At 37.5% G+C, this 19,623-nt stretch overlaps 1 protein-coding gene across 9 annotated transcripts in view; it reads left to right on the top strand.

Moving 5' to 3' along the window:
* The window catches only part of CDC42BPA (CDC42 binding protein kinase alpha), a 326,424-nt gene that overhangs the window by 171,664 nt on the left and 135,137 nt on the right, over positions 1–19,623 (top strand). For all 9 annotated transcript variants that reach the window (XM_029230868.1, XM_029230867.1, XM_029230860.1 and 6 more), the window contains 4 exons: positions 703–951; positions 3,306–3,385; positions 6,128–6,294; positions 18,608–18,730. In XM_029230868.1, coding sequence (XP_029086701.1) covers positions 703–951; positions 3,306–3,385; positions 6,128–6,294; positions 18,608–18,730 — 619 coding nt within the window. The remainder of the gene's footprint in view (positions 1–702; positions 952–3,305; positions 3,386–6,127; positions 6,295–18,607; positions 18,731–19,623) is intronic.

The following is a 19,623-nucleotide window of genomic DNA, read 5'->3' as shown; positions in this document are numbered from 1 at the left end:
GTACTATAACATGGTTGTTAAGAGCACAGATTCTGGAATCAGACAGTTTCAGTTCAAATCAGTTTATTACCATTTATTAGTTGTGTGACATCAAGCAAATTGCTTGAACTGTTTCTTTGTTTCCTCTTCTATAAAATTAGAGTAATAGGAGTATCTACCTTATACAGTTGCTCTGAGGATTAAATGAGCTAAAGGAGCAACGCACTTCTCCTAGTGTAAAGTACGTATTACATTCTTTAAAAATGTTCCATACTATTAATCATTAGTATGTGACTTATATGAACTTTATCAATCATATACACTATTAAAATACTGAGTCACATTCTACTACATTTAATGAATTCATTTTGACAGCATTTAAGGTGTTTTAGCATTTAACTTATTCTTTCTGTAGTGCATCTATGACTAAGTCACATATGAAATGAAAAGTTCTTTTAGGAAAATTATCCTTTTTAATTTATTCCTGCATCTCTTTTAGTATCAGTACTTTGTACCATATATTCTTATTATTTAAAAACAATTTTTATTGGAGTATAATTGCTTTACACTGTTGTATTAGTTTCTGCTGTAGGACAGTGTACCATATATATTTATTAGATATTTTTAAAAGAAAATGTATTTTTAAGAAAGTCAACGCTAACATCAACCTACTTAGTAAATTGAATAGTGATTTATATTTCGTTTCTATTATTCTCTGTTTAGGAGAGGTTTCAGTTTCCAGCTCAAGTGGCTGATGTCTCTGAAAATGCTAAGGATCTTATTCGAAGGCTCATTTGTAGCAGAGAACATCGACTTGGTCAAAATGGAATAGAAGACTTTAAGAAACACCCATTTTTCAGTGGAATTGATTGGGATAATATTCGAAACTGTGAAGCACCTTACATTCCAGAAGTTAGTAGCCCAACAGATACATCAAATTTTGATGTGGATGATGATTGTTTGAAGAATTCTGTGAGTATGACGTTGTAAAGAAGTTCTGTCCTTCTGCTTTTTTCTTCTTTTTTTTGTAAATATGGTTATAAAGTAATTTTATAGACCACCTTACCAATTATCAAACAGTTAAAGTGGCTTCCAGTATTTACTCTCCCTAAATCAAGAAATTAAAAGAGCTAACTGAGGTGAGCATAGTTATTCATGACTAGGAGCTAAATTAAAATTCAAAGATTTACTTCTTAGATTAGTTATGTCATTAGGTTTCTTAAGAGGAGGACAAATTAGGGGCTTCCCTGGTGGCGCAGTGGTTGAGAGTCCGCCTGCCGATGCAGGGGACAGGGGTTCGTGCCCCGGTCTGGGAGGAGCCCACGTGCGCCCGTGAGCCATGGCCACTGAGCCTGCGCGTCCGGAGCCTGTTGCTCCGCAACGGGAGAGGCCACAACAGTGAGAGGCCCGCGTACCGGAAAAAAAAAAGAGGACAAATTAGATGCTTTCAAAAGTGGACTTCATGATGGCAGAGTGAAGACATTGGCAAATCTCTCCTTAAAAACCACCTTGAAACTGGGCAAAATTGTCAAAAACAGCCATTTCAGGGCTTAATAAATCAACCCAAGGTAAATAAATTGAGAAGCATTTATTCATGAAATACTGTTGAACTTTGGTTAAAAACAGCCCTCCCAACTTTTCCCTCAGCTTAATGGGGACGGTAGAACTGCTAGCATGGAGCTGCTTGTAAAAAGCAGCCGTTTTGCTGACAGAGGGAGCTGACTTGATTGTAGAGCTAAATATCTATGCCCAGTGGTGTTGCCGCTAAAAATAGCAAACTTGGTAGGAAATGAATGGGGAGAGAAAATCTATAGCCTTATTAACCTAAAGTTATAGCTCTGTTTGCAGCAGGTGGGTGACCAGTGGATTAGCCAAATAGTCCTTCATTTTTAGTTTGTGGGCCATACCAAAGCAGGCCAGCATAGTTTGTCAACCTCTGCTCTAAACCATTAGGTTATATTAAATTAAAATTTAGGGAAATAACACAATTTTTTTTCTTTTGTCTTTTTAGCCTTCTTAATTTTTAAAAAAATTTTATTGGAGTACAGTTGATTTACAAGGTTGTGTTAGTTTCTGCTGTATAGCAAAGTGAATCAGTTATACAAATACATATATCCACTCTTTTTTAGATTGTTCTCCCATATAGGTCATTACAGAGTATTGAGAAGTGTTCCCTCTGCTATACAGTAGGTCCTTAGCCTTCTTATTTTGAACTTTCATTTTTATTCAGTTATTTCTTATGGGTTTAATTCTGCACTAAGAATTTACTTTTCACTGTTCAGTAAGTACCATATTCAAGACAGATAAGAACTTCTCTTATACTTTCCTTACTGAGCCTCACAAGAAAGAATTAAATGGAGTTTCCTCATCAGTTTTTTTTTATTACAAGAACTACATTTACTGTTAACAGGAATTGTGAGTCATTCCAAATTAAATACACGGTAAAGTTGATTCTGACTATTTGCTATAGTTATGTTCAGTAAAGTTGCTGCAAATACTGTATTAGTGAATCCTGAACCATTGTTCCTAGGGGAAATACACAGTCAGGTTCCTGTGAGCCTCTGGTCACAATGTTCTCATCAACCAATCAGTGCAATACATTAGCCACACAATACCTTGTTTGATGTGTGTTTCTATTTAAAGACACCTTATTTAACATATATGTCAATTCATTGATGTCAAACTCATGGCCAACGGCACTGTGACTCATGCTGGAATGAAGCGTGTCTAACACACACATTTCTTTTGTAAGGCACATTACAGCCTTCTTGTTTGGACACAATAGATGGCATCTCAGCACTGCTCTTGGAGGCCATTTTAGATAGCAAAACCACCTGTAAAACACACAAAAATGAGAAAAATGTGGCACATGTAGACATTGAAAAAAACCCACTTGTTTATAGTATGAGAGCTGAAACAAGAAGGCATATGTCTCCTTGTTCAACTCCAGCTGGTGACATGTGCGTAGCGCAACTCAACTTTTTCTTTGCTCTGCAAGTGTCTGCAAATGACTACAAAAGTATTTGTGAATACTGATTTTGGGCTACAAATAAATTTTAGCGACTAGGCAAATTTGCAATATGGAATACGTGAATAATGATTCTACTCTCAATATCTGTCAGACTTTAAATCTTTCTTTTCATTTTATTAGAATTCTACAATAGCAGTATTTATGGTCTAAATTTTTTATCACTAAATGTCTGTACCAAACTTAGCAGTGTTTCTAAATTGATCAGTCACCTATTTACTGTTGACAGGTAATATTTATAGCCCAGCCTGCAGTTTATAGTTATTCATTTCTTACCAGATGTTTTTTCCTCCTTTAGGAAACAATGCCCCCACCAACACATACTGCGTTTTCTGGTCACCATCTGCCATTTGTTGGTTTTACATATACTAGTAGCTGGTAAGTTTGAAAAGTTAACATGATTTGGATGATTTAAGTCAAATTAAAAATGAATTGAGGTTTTAAAAAATATAATGCATAAGAGAGCCTTGTAAAAAATTTTTTAGAAAAAGGGTGAAGCTACTGCTGGAAAAAGTTAGACATTACAAAGTGAATAGAACATATAAGAATCTTAACTCATTTTGGAGGACAAATAGAGAGCTCAGAATCTAACTCTTAGCAATGGGGCAGGAATTAGAAGAGTCCCATGCTATTGAATAAATATTTTATAGGTGTCAAGCATCAGAACTTTCAACCCACTGATCTTAACATTCTTTTCACTGACCCTCATTCCACTCATATCTTCTCTTTCCTCCTTACCTTTCCTTAAATATCATTGAGAATGACTATAGTCACTCCTTGGGTGCCCCCTCAATTCCTTGACTGTTATTCTGTAACACTGGTTTTGCTAAGTTGACATTCATTATTACAGTTCCGTTTTCTGCCTATACCTGTGCATTTCAAAGTGTCTAGAGAAAAATATCTGTCCGTTCTTACTGGTCCTACTTTTAAGTTCATGATTACCAACCTCAGGTGCCACTTATTGCTGCCTGGCAAATATACTGTGTTACCCTGGTGTATTCACTCTTCCACTCTCCTAGGTAACTATTTCATACTTTATACTTTTCCTCTAAAACCCGTGTCATACTTAGTCTCACCTGATGATCTCGCTTCCTCTTTCACAGAGAGGTTGAAGCGATCAGCAGACAACTTCCCCAAGTTCCCATCACCACATTTACCACCTTCACACCGCTGGACCCATGTAGTCTTCTTTTTATGGATGACAACGGTGTGATCTCCCTAGCTAAGCCGCATCCCTTCTGTCTTCTCTTACCTACTCTAGCGCATTGCTGTTACATCATAAATTTTTCCCTTTCTGTGTCATTTGCATAACAGATCATTTCCATCAGCTCACAAACATGCAGTTTTTTCTCCCGTCTTAAAGCAAAATATAAAAACTGTTAATCTAACTTTCTTTACCTGCTACCAGCCATTTTTCTGCTCTTAATTGTAGGAGAGTTACTTCAAATTGTTGTCTGTACTTTGTCCATTTTTCTCATACTCTTCTTTCTTGGCACCACTCCAGTCAGGTTTATGCTCCCATCACTTCATGCAAACTGCTTTTATCCATGTCACCACTGACCTCCATGTTGATAAGTTTGGCAATCATTTCTCAGTCCTAGTCTGACTTATTTGCCTAGTCTCATCTCATTTGTCCCGGCTCCTTCCCATTAAAACACTCTCTCCTGTTAGCTTCCAGAGCACTTGCCTCGTTTCTCCTTACCTTTCTGGCCACCCCTTCTCATTCTCCACATTCCTCCTAATCTCCCTGTGTCCTATCACTTCATCTTTGGATCTTTTTTGTTTATACTCTGGTGCTCTGGTATTATTTGCTGATGACTCCTAAATGTGTATTTTCAGCTGAGGCCTCTCTCCTCACTTCTACTTAAAATCTCTCTTAATCACCTATTTCAGATGTTTGTAACATCATTTCTTATATTTCTCTGAACCTATCTGAGTGATCCTGCTAAAAGATAAGTCAAGAGTATGTCACTCCCCTGTTCAGGACCAGTTCTCACTGCCCGCAACTCCAGTGGCTTCATATCTTAACTCCAAAGTTCTTATCGGGCCCTACAAGACTGGCTCACTTTACCTTTCTGATTCTATTTCCTACTATTCTTCCCCTTGCTCGCTTCACAGCCACACAGGTCTCCTTTCTGGCCCGTGAACGTGCCAGACATACTCTTGTCTCGGGGCTTTTGCACTTCTTTTTTCTTTGTTTTTTTAATTTATTTTATTGAAGTATAGTTGATAGGGCTTTCGTACTTGTATTTCATCTGCCGGGAATGCTCTTTCCTCTCATGTTTCCTTGGCAGGTCCCCTTATTCCTTCTGGACTTATTCAGTTACTTTCTGAGTGATGGCTTTCCTGACCACTTTATCTACATTTTTTATTTACTCCGCTTTAATACTTCATTTCCCCCTTTCCTGCTTTATGTTTTCTCCTTAGCATATAACACTGTCTAATGTATTGCATATTTTACTTGTTTATTTTTGTCTCTGCCACTGGAATATAAAACTTGCTCCATGGGCAGGTGTTGTTCATTTTGCTCACTGCTGAATGTCCAGCACTTCAAATGTTTTTAATTAAATTGTATCGAATTAAAGCATTTCACTTAAAAGTTTTTTTAATTGACGTATACAGTTTATGTACAATATAATATAAGTTACAGATGTACAATAAAGTGCTTCACAATTTTTAAAGGTTATACTCCATCTATCGTTATTATAAGATATTGGCTATATTCTTTGTGTTGAACAGTATATCCTTGTAGCTTATGAAGGCATTTCACTTTTGAATTCCAAAGAGGGCCATGGTTGGTGCTTTTGACTACTGTTTCACTTAGGTGGTCACATTGTTTTAAGCTACCAATAACCCTTCAGCAAACTTCATCTTATAATTTGTGGTTATTAAAATAAATTCAAGAGAATTGGGGCTATTTAAGTTTTCATTTTCAAAAATGCTTCTAGAGAATTGTTTATGGTGATTTTGCAAAAAAATATGTTTTGTAATCACTCCAGATGGCTAGCTATAACTAGATGTTCAAATGATGTTCTAAATGAAGAATTTCAAAAGGTTATCTTTTTCTCTTCAAACTTATTGTTTCAGTGTAAAACCACGTTTTTTTCCCCTTTTTTTCAGTGTTCTGTCTGATCGGAGCTGTTTAAGAGTTACAGCTGGTCCCGCTCCACTGGATCTCGATGTTAATGTTCAGAGAACTCTAGATAACAACTTAGCAACCGAGGCTTATGAAAGAAGAATTAAACGCCTTGAACAGGAAAAACTTGAACTTAGTAGAAAGCTTCAAGGTAAATACATTTTAAAGATAATATTTTCCTTTTTTGTATTGGACTCACAGTGTAGATGCTATTTATTATAAGTGGTGGTTTTATCTTGAAAAGAAATTTTTTATTAAATGGAGAAAAGCAAGTTGTAGAAATTTATACAGAATACAGTATAATGCCATTTACGTAAACTCACACAATTAACAGTAAACAGCAAAATAGCATTTGTTTCCCACAGGTATATATGTATGTATATAAAATGTAGGAATAAATACCTCTGGGAGAGGAAAATAGAACTACCAAGAAAAATGGAACCCTTCTTATCCTACTGCACTTTATATGATGCCCTGCCATATTTTCTCAGTTCTCATCTGTATTATTGCAATAGCTTCCTAACTGATTTCCCTGCCTTACCTCGTCCCACCACCCCCACCCCTCCCACTTTCCTGCTTTATTTTCTCCAAAAAATGTTATATACAATGTATTTTACTTATATACAATGGTTGCAATAATGTTTATACGTTATATACAATGTATGCATTCCTTTAGTGAATGAAGGAATGTATCTATAATCATGAAACTTGTAACTCTTTTTAAAAATTAATTAATTTGGCTGCGTTGGTTCTTCGTTGCTGCACGCGGGCTTTCTCTAGTTGCGGCAAGGAGGGGCTACTCTTGGTTGCGGTGTGTGGGCTTCTCATTGCAGTGGCTTCTCTTGTTGTGGAGCACGGGCTCTAGGCATGTGGGCTTCAGAAGCTGTGGCACGTGGGCTCAGTAGTGGTGGCTTGCGAGCTCTAGAGCACAGGCTCAGTAGTTGTGGTGCACAGGCTTAGTTGTTCCGTGGCATGTGAGATCTTCCCGGACCAGGGCTCTAACCCGTGTCCCCTGCATTGGCAGGTGGATTCTTAACCACTGCGCCACCAGGGAAGCCCCGTATAATCCTTTCAATGTGTTCTTTAATTTGGTTTGCTAATATTTTGCTGAAAATTTTCACATCTATATTCATCAGGGATATTGGTTAATGCTGACCCTTGAACAGCACAGGGGTTCGAGGCACAAGCCCCATGCAGTCAAAAATCTGCATATAACTTTACAGTCATTCCTCTGAAACCATGGTTCTGCATCTGCAGACTCAACCACTGGGGACCATGTAGTATTGTAGTACACATTTACTGAAAAACATTCGTGTATAAATGGGCCTGTGCAGTTCAAAAACGTGTTGTTCAAGGGTCAACTGTAGTTTTCTTGTGGTCTCCTTATCTGGTTTTGGTATCAAGGTAATGGTGACCTCATAGAATGAGTTTGGAAGTGTTCCCTTCTCCTCAGTATTTTGGAAAAGTTTGAGGAGGATTGGTGTTAATTATTCTTTAAATGATTGGTAGAATTCACCAGTGAAGCCATCTGGTCCTGGGGTTTTCTTTGTTGGGAGGTTTCTGATTATTGACTCAATCTCTTTACTCATTATTGGTCTGTTCAGATTTTCTAATTCCTCCTGATTCAATCTTGATAGGTTGTGTTTCTAGAAATGTGTTAGTTTCTTCTAGGTTATGTAATGTCTTGGCATACACTGTCCATAGTAGTCTCTTATGAGCATCTATATTTCTACAGCATCACTTGTAATGTCTCCCCTTTCATTTCTAATTTTATTTGAGTCTTCTCTTTGTTTCTTAGTCTAGATATTTTGTCACTTTTGTTTGTCTTTTCAAAAAAACAGCTTAGTTTTGTTGATCCTTTCTGTAGTTTTTCTTGTCCTATTGCATTCATTTCTGTCCTGAACTTTGTTATTTCCTTCCTTCTGGGCTTAATTTGGGCTTCTTTTTTTTTAGTTCCTTGAGGTGTAAGGTTAGGTTATTTGAGATATTTGTAATTTCTTAATATATGCATTTATTGCTGTAAACTTTCCTCTCAGAACTGCTTTTGCTGCATCCCACAAATTTGATATGTCATATTTCCATTTTAATTTGAGATTTTTTCTCTTTTGATTTCTTCTTTCACCCGTTGGTTGTTCAGAAGTATGTTGTTTTGCTTCCACATATTTGTAGGTCTTCTCACTTTCCTCTCTTTACTGATTTCTACTTTCATACCATTGTGGCCAGAAAAGATAGTTGGTACGATTTCAATATTATGTTAGTAAAGATATGTTTTGTGTCCTGTCATATGATCTATCCTGGGGAGTGTTCTGTGTGCACTTGAGCAGAATGGGTATTCTGCTGCTGCTGGAGGGAATGTTCTGTATATGTCTGTTAAATCTGTTTGTTCTAAAGATGGTTCAATTCCAACGCTTCCTTATTGATTTTCTGGCTGTACAATTTATCCATTGGTGATAGTGGCATATTGATGTCCCCTACTATTATTCTGTTGTTGTCTATTTCTCTCTTAGGGTTTGTTAGTATTTGCTTAATATATTTCTGTGCTCGGGTGTTTGGAGCATATATATTAACAATTGTTATATCTTCTTGATTTATTGACCCCTTTATCATTATATATAATGACCTTCTTTGTCTCTTGTTACTGTCTTTGGCCTGAGTATATTTTGTCTGATATAAGTATAGCCACGCCCACTTTGTTTTGGTTTCTGCTTGGAATATCATCTCCCATCCCTTCACTCTGAGCTTACTTGTCTTTAGAGCTGAAATGAGTCTCCTGTAGGCAGCATATAGTTGGAACTTGATTTTTTTTTTCATCTGCTCTGTGCCTTTTGATTGGTGAATTCAGTCCCTTTACATTTAGGGTGGTTATTGGTATGTAAGGACTTACTACTGCCATTGGTCTTTTGCCTTCTGGTTATTTTGTATCTCCATAGGTTCTTTTTTTTTTCCCCTTCTTTTTTTTGTCTGCCTTTGTAAGTTGATGATTTTCCATGGTGATTTGCTCACTGTCCCCTTTTTTATGTCTCATGTCTCTCTTTTAGATTTTTGCTTTGTCTTTACCATGAGGTTTACATAAAATATCTAATTGATAAAATAGTCCTTTTTCTTCCTATAGCAACTTATCTTCATTCACCTGTAAAGGTTTCATCCTTTTACCTCTCCTTTTAGATTTTTGATGTCACAGATGATCACTTTTTATGCTGTGAATTTGCTACCAAATTGTAGTACAGTAATTTTTAATGCTCTTTTTCTTTAACATTTATGCTATAATTGTTTAACACACTACTGTGAAATACAGTTACAATTTTCTAATTCTGACTATTTTTCACCTTAATCAGAGTTTTGTGTACTTTCAACTTTTTGTTTCAGCTTGAAGAGCTCCTTTCAGCATTTCTTGTAAGACAGGTCTAGTGGTGGTGAACTCCCTCAGCTTTTATTTATGTGGAAAGCCTTTATTTCTCCTTCATATCTGAAGAATAACTTTGCCAGATAGAGTATCCTTGGCTGGCAACTTTTATCTTTCAATACTTTGAGTATGTTATTCCACTCTCCCCTGGCCTATAGAGTTTCTGCTGAGAAATCTGCTTATCGCCTAATGGGGCTTCCTTTGGAGGATACTTTCTTTTTTTCCCTGGTTGCCTTTAAAATTCTTTCTTTAGCATTGACTTTTTTTTTTTAAATTGGAGTATAGTTGCTTTACAATGTTGTGTTAGTTTCCGCTGTACTTTTGACAGTTTCATTATAATGTGTGCTGGAAAAGGTCTTTTTTTTGCATTGAGATAGCAAAGTGTTCTATTGGCTTCATAGATTTGTATGTCCGGTTTTTTCCCCAGGTTTGGGAAGTTCTCAGCTATTATTTCATTAAATAAACTCTCTGCCCCTTTCTCCCTGTCTTCTCCTTCTGGTATACCCATTATTCTTATTTTGGCTTTTTAAATGGAGTCTGATGGCTCTTGTAGGGTTTCTTCACTTAAAAAAAAAAAAAAAAAAAAGAGGGCTTCTCTGGTGGCGCAGTGGTTGAGAGTCCGCCTGCCGATGCAGGGGACACGGGTTTGCGCCCTGGTCCGGGAAGATCCCACATGCCGAAGAGCAGCTAGGCCCGTGAGCCATGGCCGCTGAGCCTGCGCGTCCGGAGCCTGTGCTCCGCAACGGGAGAGGCCACAACAGTGAGAGGCCCGCGTACCGCAAAAAAACAAAACAAAACAAAAAAACTTAGTTCTCTCTCCTCTTCCACCTGAATCATTTCTAAATTCCTTTCCTCCATATGGCTTATTCTTTCTTCCATCTGATCTGTTCTATTTCCAGTGCTTTCTAATGCACTATTCATATCACTTATTGAATTCTTCAGCTTCAGAATTTTTGTTTTGTTCTTTTTTTATAATTACAATCTCTTTGGTAAAGTGCTCTTTCTGTTCATTAATTTTATTCCTGAGTTCACTGAGTTGCCTTTCTGAGTTTTCTTGTAGCTTGTTGAATTTCTTCATAACAATTATTTTGAATTCTTTATCAGTTAGGTTGCAATGTTCTGTGTCTTTGAGTTGGTTGCCTAGAGAATTGTCATTTTTTTGGGATACTGCGTTACCATGATTTTTCATAGTGTTTCATGAACTGTGTCTCTGCCATCACATTTGAAGTAGCAAACACCTTTCTTATTTAGGTAAGGCTTTACTTTGATTCTAAGTTCAGCAGCTTGGCAATCAGAAGCCTTTCTTTTGTTTTCCAGGAGGTGGCGCTATAGCACAAATTTTGGGTTTCTCTTACCAGAGATGACCCTCCACTAAAGTTTGGAGTGTGTGCATGGTAAAAGCTGTTGGCAGAGTGTAGGAGGTGTATGCTTAGTACCTGGGGCTTTTTAGTGGAGGAGTCCAGAAATCTGTGGACAGACAGTTGGAAATGCATTCCTTCATTTCTCTTTGTCTGCCTTCTTTCCTTCCCACCCTTCCCCCAACCCCCCTCAGAAATCCGGGTATTGCTGAAAAGCAACAGGGTCCCTCCAGCTGCAGCCCTCACAGCCTTCACAGCCCAGCACTTTCACTCATCACTTTCACTTTCTACCTCCTCTGCTAGAGAGGTCACTGTTGCCGGTACCATGGATCTGCAGCCTCCTCTGAGGTCCAGTCTACCCACTTTTGGATACACATATGGATGTATCTCTGGTGTCCTGGTGTGCTGTGCAGAAGCAATTTTGTTCAGTTATGGATGTCCAATTAGTTGTAAATGGAAGGGAGAGGAAAAAGGAATGACCCATAGGGGCATGATACTGATGTCACTGAGTTTTGAGTTTTAAATGGTGATATGCATAAAGTGTGCAAGTACTCACTTTAAATTGTAAGCCCCGTAAATGTTTATATTAGTGTACTTTTATGTAACTTGCAGCCCAATCAGTATATAGAACATTTCTAGCGTAGGATAAGGTTCCACCATGCTCCTTCCGAGTTTGTAGCATACAACTCTGAAGTAAACACTATCCTAAATTTTTTCAGCATTAATTAATTTTACCTTTGAACTTCATATAAATGGTTTCATACAGTATGTTCTCATTTGTATCTCTTTTTTTAATAACATGGTTTTCCAAGTGTAAATATCAATAGTTCCTTTTCTTTTTACTGCTGTTTAGTGTTACATTGTATATAAATACTAAAAAAATTTATCCAGTGTCTGAGTTTGTTCTGACTTTTTTTTTTTTTTTTTTTTTTGCGGTACGTGGGCCTCTCACTGTTGTGGCCTCTCCCGTTGCGGAGCACAGGCTCCGGACGCGCAGGCTCAGTGGCCATGGCTCACGGGCCCAGCCGCTCCGCGGCATGTGGGATCTTCCCGGACCAGGGCACGAACCCATGTCCCCTGCATCAGCAGGCGGACTCTCAACCACTGCGCCACCAGGGAAACCTCTGACTTTTATTTTAAAAAATACAACAGATTGGGTGGCTTATAAACAACAGAAGTTTATTTCTCCCAGTTCTGGAGGCTGGAAGTCCAAGATCAAAGTGCCAGCATGGTCAAGTGAGGATTCATAGCCAGCGCCTTCTTGCCGTGCCCTCACCTGGTGGAAAGGGCTAGGGATCCCTGTGGGTTCTCTTTTATAAGGCATTAATCCCATTCATGAGGGCTCCGCCCTTATAACTGTAACTTAAACACCTCCCAGGACCCCACCTCCTAATAACATCAGCTTTGGGGTTAGAATTTCAACATATGAATTTGGTGGGGGACCACAGGTATTGAGACCATATCATCTAAGCTGTTGTTGTTGAACATTTGAGTTATTTCCAGATATAGACTATTATGAACATAGCTTCTGTGAATATTGTTATATATTTCTCTTGACGGTCATATGTATTTATTTCTCTTGGATATCTACCTAGGAGTAGGATTTATGGGTCATAGGATAGCATATTTTCAGCTTTAGAAAATATTGCCAAAGAGTTTTCAAAAGTGATTGCATAGGGCTTCCCTGGCGGCACAGTGGTTGGGAGTCTGCCTGCCGATGGAGGGGACGCGGGTTCGTGCCCCGGTCCGGGAGGATCCCACGTGCTGCGGAGCGGCTGGGCCCATGAGCCATGGCCGCTGGGCCTGCGCATCCGGAGCCTGTGCTCCGTAGTGGGAGAGGCCACAACAGTGAGAGGCCCGCGTACCGCAAAAAAAAAAAAAAAGAGATTGCATCAATAGTTTCACTAATAATGTATGAGTTTCACTTGCTGTATATTCCCATTAGAACTTGATATTGTCAGCTTTTTAAATTTTAGCCATTCTGGTATCTGTATAGTGGAGTTTTGCTTTGATTTTAAATTTATATTTCTCTAATAAGTAATATTTACTGTTCATTTGGATATTCAGTCTTGTGTAGGTTCTTGCCCTTTTTTCCCATTAGGTCTTTACATGTCTTCTAAATAATTTTTATTTTTCCACTTCACAAACAATATAAGACCCTTATAACAGCCCTTTATGTTGTTGTTGTTTTATAGTTTACCTCTATCTGTGTTGTAAACCTTTCAATACATTTATTTTACTCTTTAAATATTTATTACTCATTAATTTTTAAAATATCTTTTTATTTACCCACAAATTTACTCTTTTTGTGTTCTTTATTTCTTTCTAGTGATCCATGTATCCATCCAGAATCATTTTTCTTTAGTCTGAAAAACTTCCTTTAGTGTTTCTTATGATTGTGTGTGTTATAACTAAATCTCTCCGTTTTTGTTTGCCGGAGATGTCTTTATTTTGCCTTCATTTTTGAAGAATATTTGCTGGGTTAGAATTCTGGCTTGTCAGTTTTTTCTTTCAATGCTCCATAGATATTATTTCATTGTTTTCTGACTTCCATTATATTTGAGAAGCCAGCCAGCTATTAATCTTGGTCTCTTGAATGTATCTTTTCTTCCTCCCCTCTGGTTGCTTTTAAGTATTTCTCCTTAACTTCACTTTCAGACAGTTTGGCTATGATCTACCTGGGTGTAGCTTTTTTTGTATTAATGTAAAATCCTGTTGGGGATTCACTGAGCTTCTGAAATCTTGATTGATATCTTTCATCAATTTTGGAAAGTTCTAAGCATAATCTCTGTAGATATTTCTTTTGCCCCATTCACTATCTCTTCTTCTTCTGGGACTCCAATTACATATATCTTAGACTGTGTGCCACATTCATTTTATGTTCAGTCCTGTTTCTTCCATTCTTAGGTTTTTTTGTGCTTAACTTGGATATTCTCTACTCACTTGCTTTCAGGTTCACTTGTCTTGTCGTCTGCTGTATCTGTTCTGATGTTAAGCCCATTCAATGAGTCTTAATTTCAAATACTGTCTCTTTTAGTTCAGGAATAATCATTTGATTCATTCTTATAGTTTTCCGTTCTGCATTGAAATTTCCCACTCTTTTGTCTTTTTTCCCCTATGTTTTCTTTAACATATTGATAATATTTATTTTAAAGTCTTGTCGGCTAATTTTAACACCTGAACCATCTGCGTGTGTCTCTCTTTCTGTTTTTTCTTCTGATTAGTGATCACACCTTCCTGCTTTTCCAAATGTCTCAATTTTTATTGTATGACAAATATCATGAATAAAAATAACATAGAGAATGACGTTATTATGTTATTTTCACTCCAGAGAGGGTTTTCCCTTTTTTTTTGGTCCAATCAGGAATTGAACTAGGACAAGGCTGGGTTGCAGTTTTGATTAGATTCAACCTACTTCTGGTTTCAAATGTCATGAAGGAAAACTAGCTGGAACCTGGTTTGGACTTGCTCTATCAACTGTGAGAGATTTATTCTGACCTTCAGACTCTTACCCCATGCCACTTTCAAATTTGGCAAATGTCTAGATGGGCCATGTGTTTGAAATAGGCTCTTTTCCTCAAGCAAGACTTTGTCTCTGAAATACTTCAATACTGTAGGAGACTTTGGTCTGACTTTTAGAAGCTCCTTAACTTCCCATACAGTCTCCAGATACAGCAAATATACCATGAGGAAAATACCACCGCATATTTAGGGATCCTGAAGTTTCCAAATTGTTGCACCAGCCCACCCATTCTCCAGAATTTGTCATTTATTTTCCAGCATACTATCCCTCAATTCATGTGCTCACAGAATTGGATAAGATTCTGAGGTGAGGTAAGAGGCAGCTGTCATGGCCTTTTCACCTTAGAATGGCTCATCCCTCTCTGGTTTATTTTACTTAGTTCTCTTTGCTTTCCCAGATACATGATGTTTGTAAAAATAAGTTTTTTTCAAATTATGAAGTGTATTTTTACTTTTTGCCACAGGAGTGATAGAGCAATGACCTGTTACTTCCTACTCCATCCTATTCTGAATGAGAAGTTCCTATGTCCCAGGTTTTTTTGATGTTTTAAATTCTTTAATCTGTTCTTAGAGAGTGTCATTACATACAGTTGGTGTCATTTGCCCAAAACAAACCCAGAAAATATTAGATCGTTGCCTTTCGGTACTAACACCTGTTTCATTTCATACAGTGGCATAGGTTAACATTTAAGCTGATTCATCTATTTGTTAGCTACTTGTTGAGCACCAGTTAGGCAGGAATTGTCCTGCACATGACTGGGGATATAATAATGAACAGAAAAAGAAAAAAATACCTGCCCTCTCAATGCTCACATTCCACTTTGAGGAAACAGATGATAAATCAAATACAAAGCAGGGTCATCAGCTGAGAATAAGGAAGGTAGAGAATGTGTTAGCTTTTGGGGATTTTTTTGGTTTTTTTCCTATTAGATTTTTGACAAGAAAAAGAGAAGATGTGAAATGGTAAGTTTAGAGAAGAGAGAGGAGTGAATGGACTAGGGAAATATTTTAGGATTGCCAGTGTTGATTGAAAAAAATGCACCATGTGTGAATTGTGAGTCAAGTTTTATTTGGGGTAAAATGAGGACTATAGCTTGGGAGACAGCATTTCAGGTAGCTCTGAGAAACTGCTCCGAAGAGGTAGGGGGGAAGGTATTATATACGATTTTAGTGAAGAGGGGTACATGCAGTGAAGCACACATTTTGGCAGAAGGTTGCTGCTAGTCACAAGGAGCAGATGTCATGGTTAATGATTTTAGTGCTTTTCTAGATGTGAGAAGATGCAAGAATTGGGCTCGTAAAATTTTGTCCTGAAAATATCTGTCCTGAAAATTATCTGAAGACCTGCTCTGCCCGTGTTTCCCAGAGCACCGAGTGCCTCATTCTTGATCTCCACCCTGATCTCCTTTCAGGGGGTGTTGAAGGTCAGCGGCTGCTAGAGGCAGATGGCAAGTGCCAATTTTTAGTTGGCATCAGGCATCGCCAAACTATTTAGACATGAATTTTGAATGGTTGGGCTTTCTTCCGTCACTTTCAGCTATTAAGGTGAAAGCACGGAGTAGAAGGAGAGTAGGATTTAGGGAAGACTGGGGCCTTCTAGGCTAAGTACAGTGGAGGAGAGAAGAGCAAAGAAATCCAAGGTGTGTATGCAAAGCAGTAGTAGTGATGGACCAAGGAATCTAACCTGGATAAATAAGGAAGAAACGAGAAAAGGAAATAGTGTTAGGAACAGTGGATTGGCACTCTTGGTGGGAATGAAAAATTACTGAAGGGGTCCCTAGAGTAAGTTAAACTGTAAATATAAGAGATAGAGAGTGTTTACTTGAAATCAGGATGTTGGAGGCTATATAGTTATTAATAATGACAGCATCTACAGTAGCATTTCTCAGTAGGTGAACTACAAGCATTTGGGGCAGGGTAATTCTTTGATGTGAGAGACTGTTTCACATTGGTCCCCAGACAGTAAAAGTCTGTAGCAGTCTCCTAGGAGCCCACCCCAACCTCCATTCCCCACCTCCCCACCCCCACCCCCATGCACATTTCTAAGTAAGGTCAGAGCCACAGGTCTAGGGCATGACCAATAGATTTGGTGGTTGTGCTGGAGAGACGTCTACCAGCTAGGTTGTTTTAGGCGGCAAGTAATAGAATTCTTAAATAATACAGATTTCTTATCTCACTTAAGAAATCAGAAGTACACAGTTTCCGTGCTCTTATCAGGGTTAGCTTCTCTGTGATTTTCTTGGCTTTTCCCTCATGATTCCACATTACTGTCAAAGTTCCAGACTTCATGACTTCACACATCCAAAGACCAAAAAAAAAAAAAAAAAAAAGGTTCATTTCCTTTCATACATGTCTCACTTAATGGGACCTCTCAAGGTACCATTCGTTCTAACTAGTTCACGTGCCCAGTTCTTAACCAGTCCTGGCAATGTAGAATGAGATTGGCATGACTGATGGAAGCCATCTTCCTTTTGGCTGAGCCTACCTTGCCTAAGCACACTGTAGCCTGATACCTGAATTTGGTGCACAGGCAGGGAGAGAGGGGTAGCTGCTGGGTAAACAGCCTCAACAGTGTCTGCATAAGGGGTTTGTGTGCCCGTGAAGCCAGTTGGATAGATCGTCTCTTTTGTTGTTAAAGTCACTAAAAATAATAATAAAAAGAGTTGTAATGGAAGGAAGGGCAGTGGATAACTGTAATAAACAGGTAATGGGTTATATGGTAGGTTCTTGTTGGTTATCCATTTTAAATATAGCAGTGGGTACATATCAGTTCCCAACTGTATTACACGGGGAGCTCTGCCTCATATTCTGTAGAAATCTAAGTGGGAAAAGAATTTGAAAAAGAATAGATACATGTATACGTATAACGGAATCACTTTGTTGTACGCCTGAAACTAACACAATGTTGTTAATGAACTATACTCCAATATAAAATAAAAAGTTAAAAAAAAAAACCCAGGTAATGGGCATTTTAGCAGACCTGAGATTTATAGGGAGGACAGAGGTGACAAAGAGGAGGAAGGAAACCTATCCCACCTCCATACCCTGCAGTGTGTGGGGTGTAGAAGGAAAAAAACTACTAATGTCCAGTGGATGTTTTTATTCTCCCCATTTTCTGCTCCCAACTTAGATGTCTTTAAAAAAAAGAAGGATATTCTTTTAAAAATAATAAATACAGAAAGTACCAGTTTTCAACATGTTTTGAACCAAAAGAAAATGTGTAAGAAATACTTACTGGATGTAGAAGATCATGATTGAATGCACAATATGGTATATCTTACATCTTTAATTCAAATTAACAAATATTTATTGACCACCATGCATATGAACATCATAATGATGATGAAGATAAATGAGAAAATCTCCATCCTCTGAAGGTCACAGTCCCTTGGAGTTTTAAATATATATATAAATAATATAAATATATAAGTAATATAAGTTATGTAAAGCAATATATAAATAATATTAGTAATCTAAAGCGGTCAGTAAATGATTTGTACTAACAAAAAATTATGGTGAGGTAGAGATTTACTATTTGGGGTCCCTCTATAAGCTAGCAGAGTAACTGTTTTAGGACCATTTCTTTTTTTTCCACATCTTTTAATGGTATCTGGGAATGAGCTTCACTAGATTTAATGTTTCTTTAGTACCTTGCATCTTCTAATTAGAACCACAAGTTAAATGAATAATCCCTATTTTAATTAACTAAGTAGATGAGCCAAGTCATCAATAGGTGGGCCTCAGTGTTCATATATAAAATTTGGAAGGCCAGCACTTATACATATTCTATATTAACATCTCTAAACCTCTCTTCATACACCAGACTCAGTTTTTCATACATCATCTGACATACGTTGTTGGGTTATCACGTGATGACATTTTATGCTAGGATGAAAGGGGGCTGAATAGTTGATTCACTGGCATAATGTACCAACAGTATTTAAAACTGAAAACCTCACATATTAGAAGGTAGACTGTTTCCTACATATAATTTTAACAACAGGCAATGGAGTTTTGTGGTTTAATTTTAATGTGTTTACATGCTTTTGTCAGTAGGTATATGCTTCGATCAGTACAATTAAATAAGGATTTCTCTAGAAAGAAATATATTGCTCTTAGTTTTTAAAATTTAGAGTATGAGCATATTTTTCATTCTTTCTTTTATTCTTTTTTTTTTAAAGAGTCAACACAGACTGTCCAGGCTCTGCAGTATTCAACTGCTGATGGTCCCCTAACAGCAAGTAAAGATTTAGAAATCAAAAACTTAAAAGAAGAAATTGAAAAACTAAGGAAACAACTAAGAGGTAAATTTCTGTGATTCATTATTAATTCTGTTTCGTAGATATTTTTAAATGTTTTATTCACGCACAAAACATTTATTGAGTACCTGTTATGTGTTACATGATGTGAGCTATGTGCCAGTGAGGGAAAAGCAAATAAAATGGTTCTGCTTTCAAGGAGCTCATGTTCTGGTCTTGGAAAAAGATAAACAAATAGTTTTTTGCAGTACATGTGAAAAGGCCAGAAGAAAAATAGACATAGGTACATAGAGAGTACACAGGAGGAGCACCTTACCCAGAATTAAGTGAAAAAAGATGACTTTTTGGAGGACCTATTCATTTGGGATATTTGTCTGGCGAAACATTTATATGAGTAGTTCATTTTTCAGTGTAGGTTAATTAAAATTAATTTTGAATTGTTGATATGCCTATTATATCCATTCATTCGTTTATTCCATTCATTCAACAAATATTTATTGAGTAGCTACTAGGTGTTGTTTTATGCTCTTGGGATGCAGTACTAAACAAAATGATAAAAATCTTTGTCCTTGCTGGGGTGGAGGGCAAACAACAGACATTAAACAATAACTATGTAACTTTGTAAATGATACAGTATGTTAGAAGGTGATAAGTGCTTAAAAATAGAAAAGATTAAGGAGAATGGGTCAAAAGTGTAAGATGAGGTGTTTTATAATTTTAAATAGTGTGATCCATGTGAGAAAAATACTGAAGGAGTTAAGGGGCCTAGCCATGCAGTTAAATGGGAAACACATGTTACAAGCAGACGGATCAGCCAGTGCAAAGGCCCTACTGTCAAAATGTGCCTCATGAGTTCAAATAAAACATAAAAGGACAGCAAGGCTAGAGCAGAATGAGCAAGCAGGTGGAATGGTGGATGGACATGAGGGTAGAGAAAT

The sequence above is a fragment of the Monodon monoceros genome, unplaced genomic scaffold (assembly GCF_005190385.1).
Source record: "Monodon monoceros isolate NGI ecotype Baffin Bay Population unplaced genomic scaffold, NGI_Narwhal_1 Super_Scaffold_18, whole genome shotgun sequence".
Lineage (NCBI taxonomy): Eukaryota > Metazoa > Chordata > Mammalia > Artiodactyla > Monodontidae > Monodon > Monodon monoceros.
This window is presented reverse-complemented; position numbering and strand designations above follow the sequence as displayed.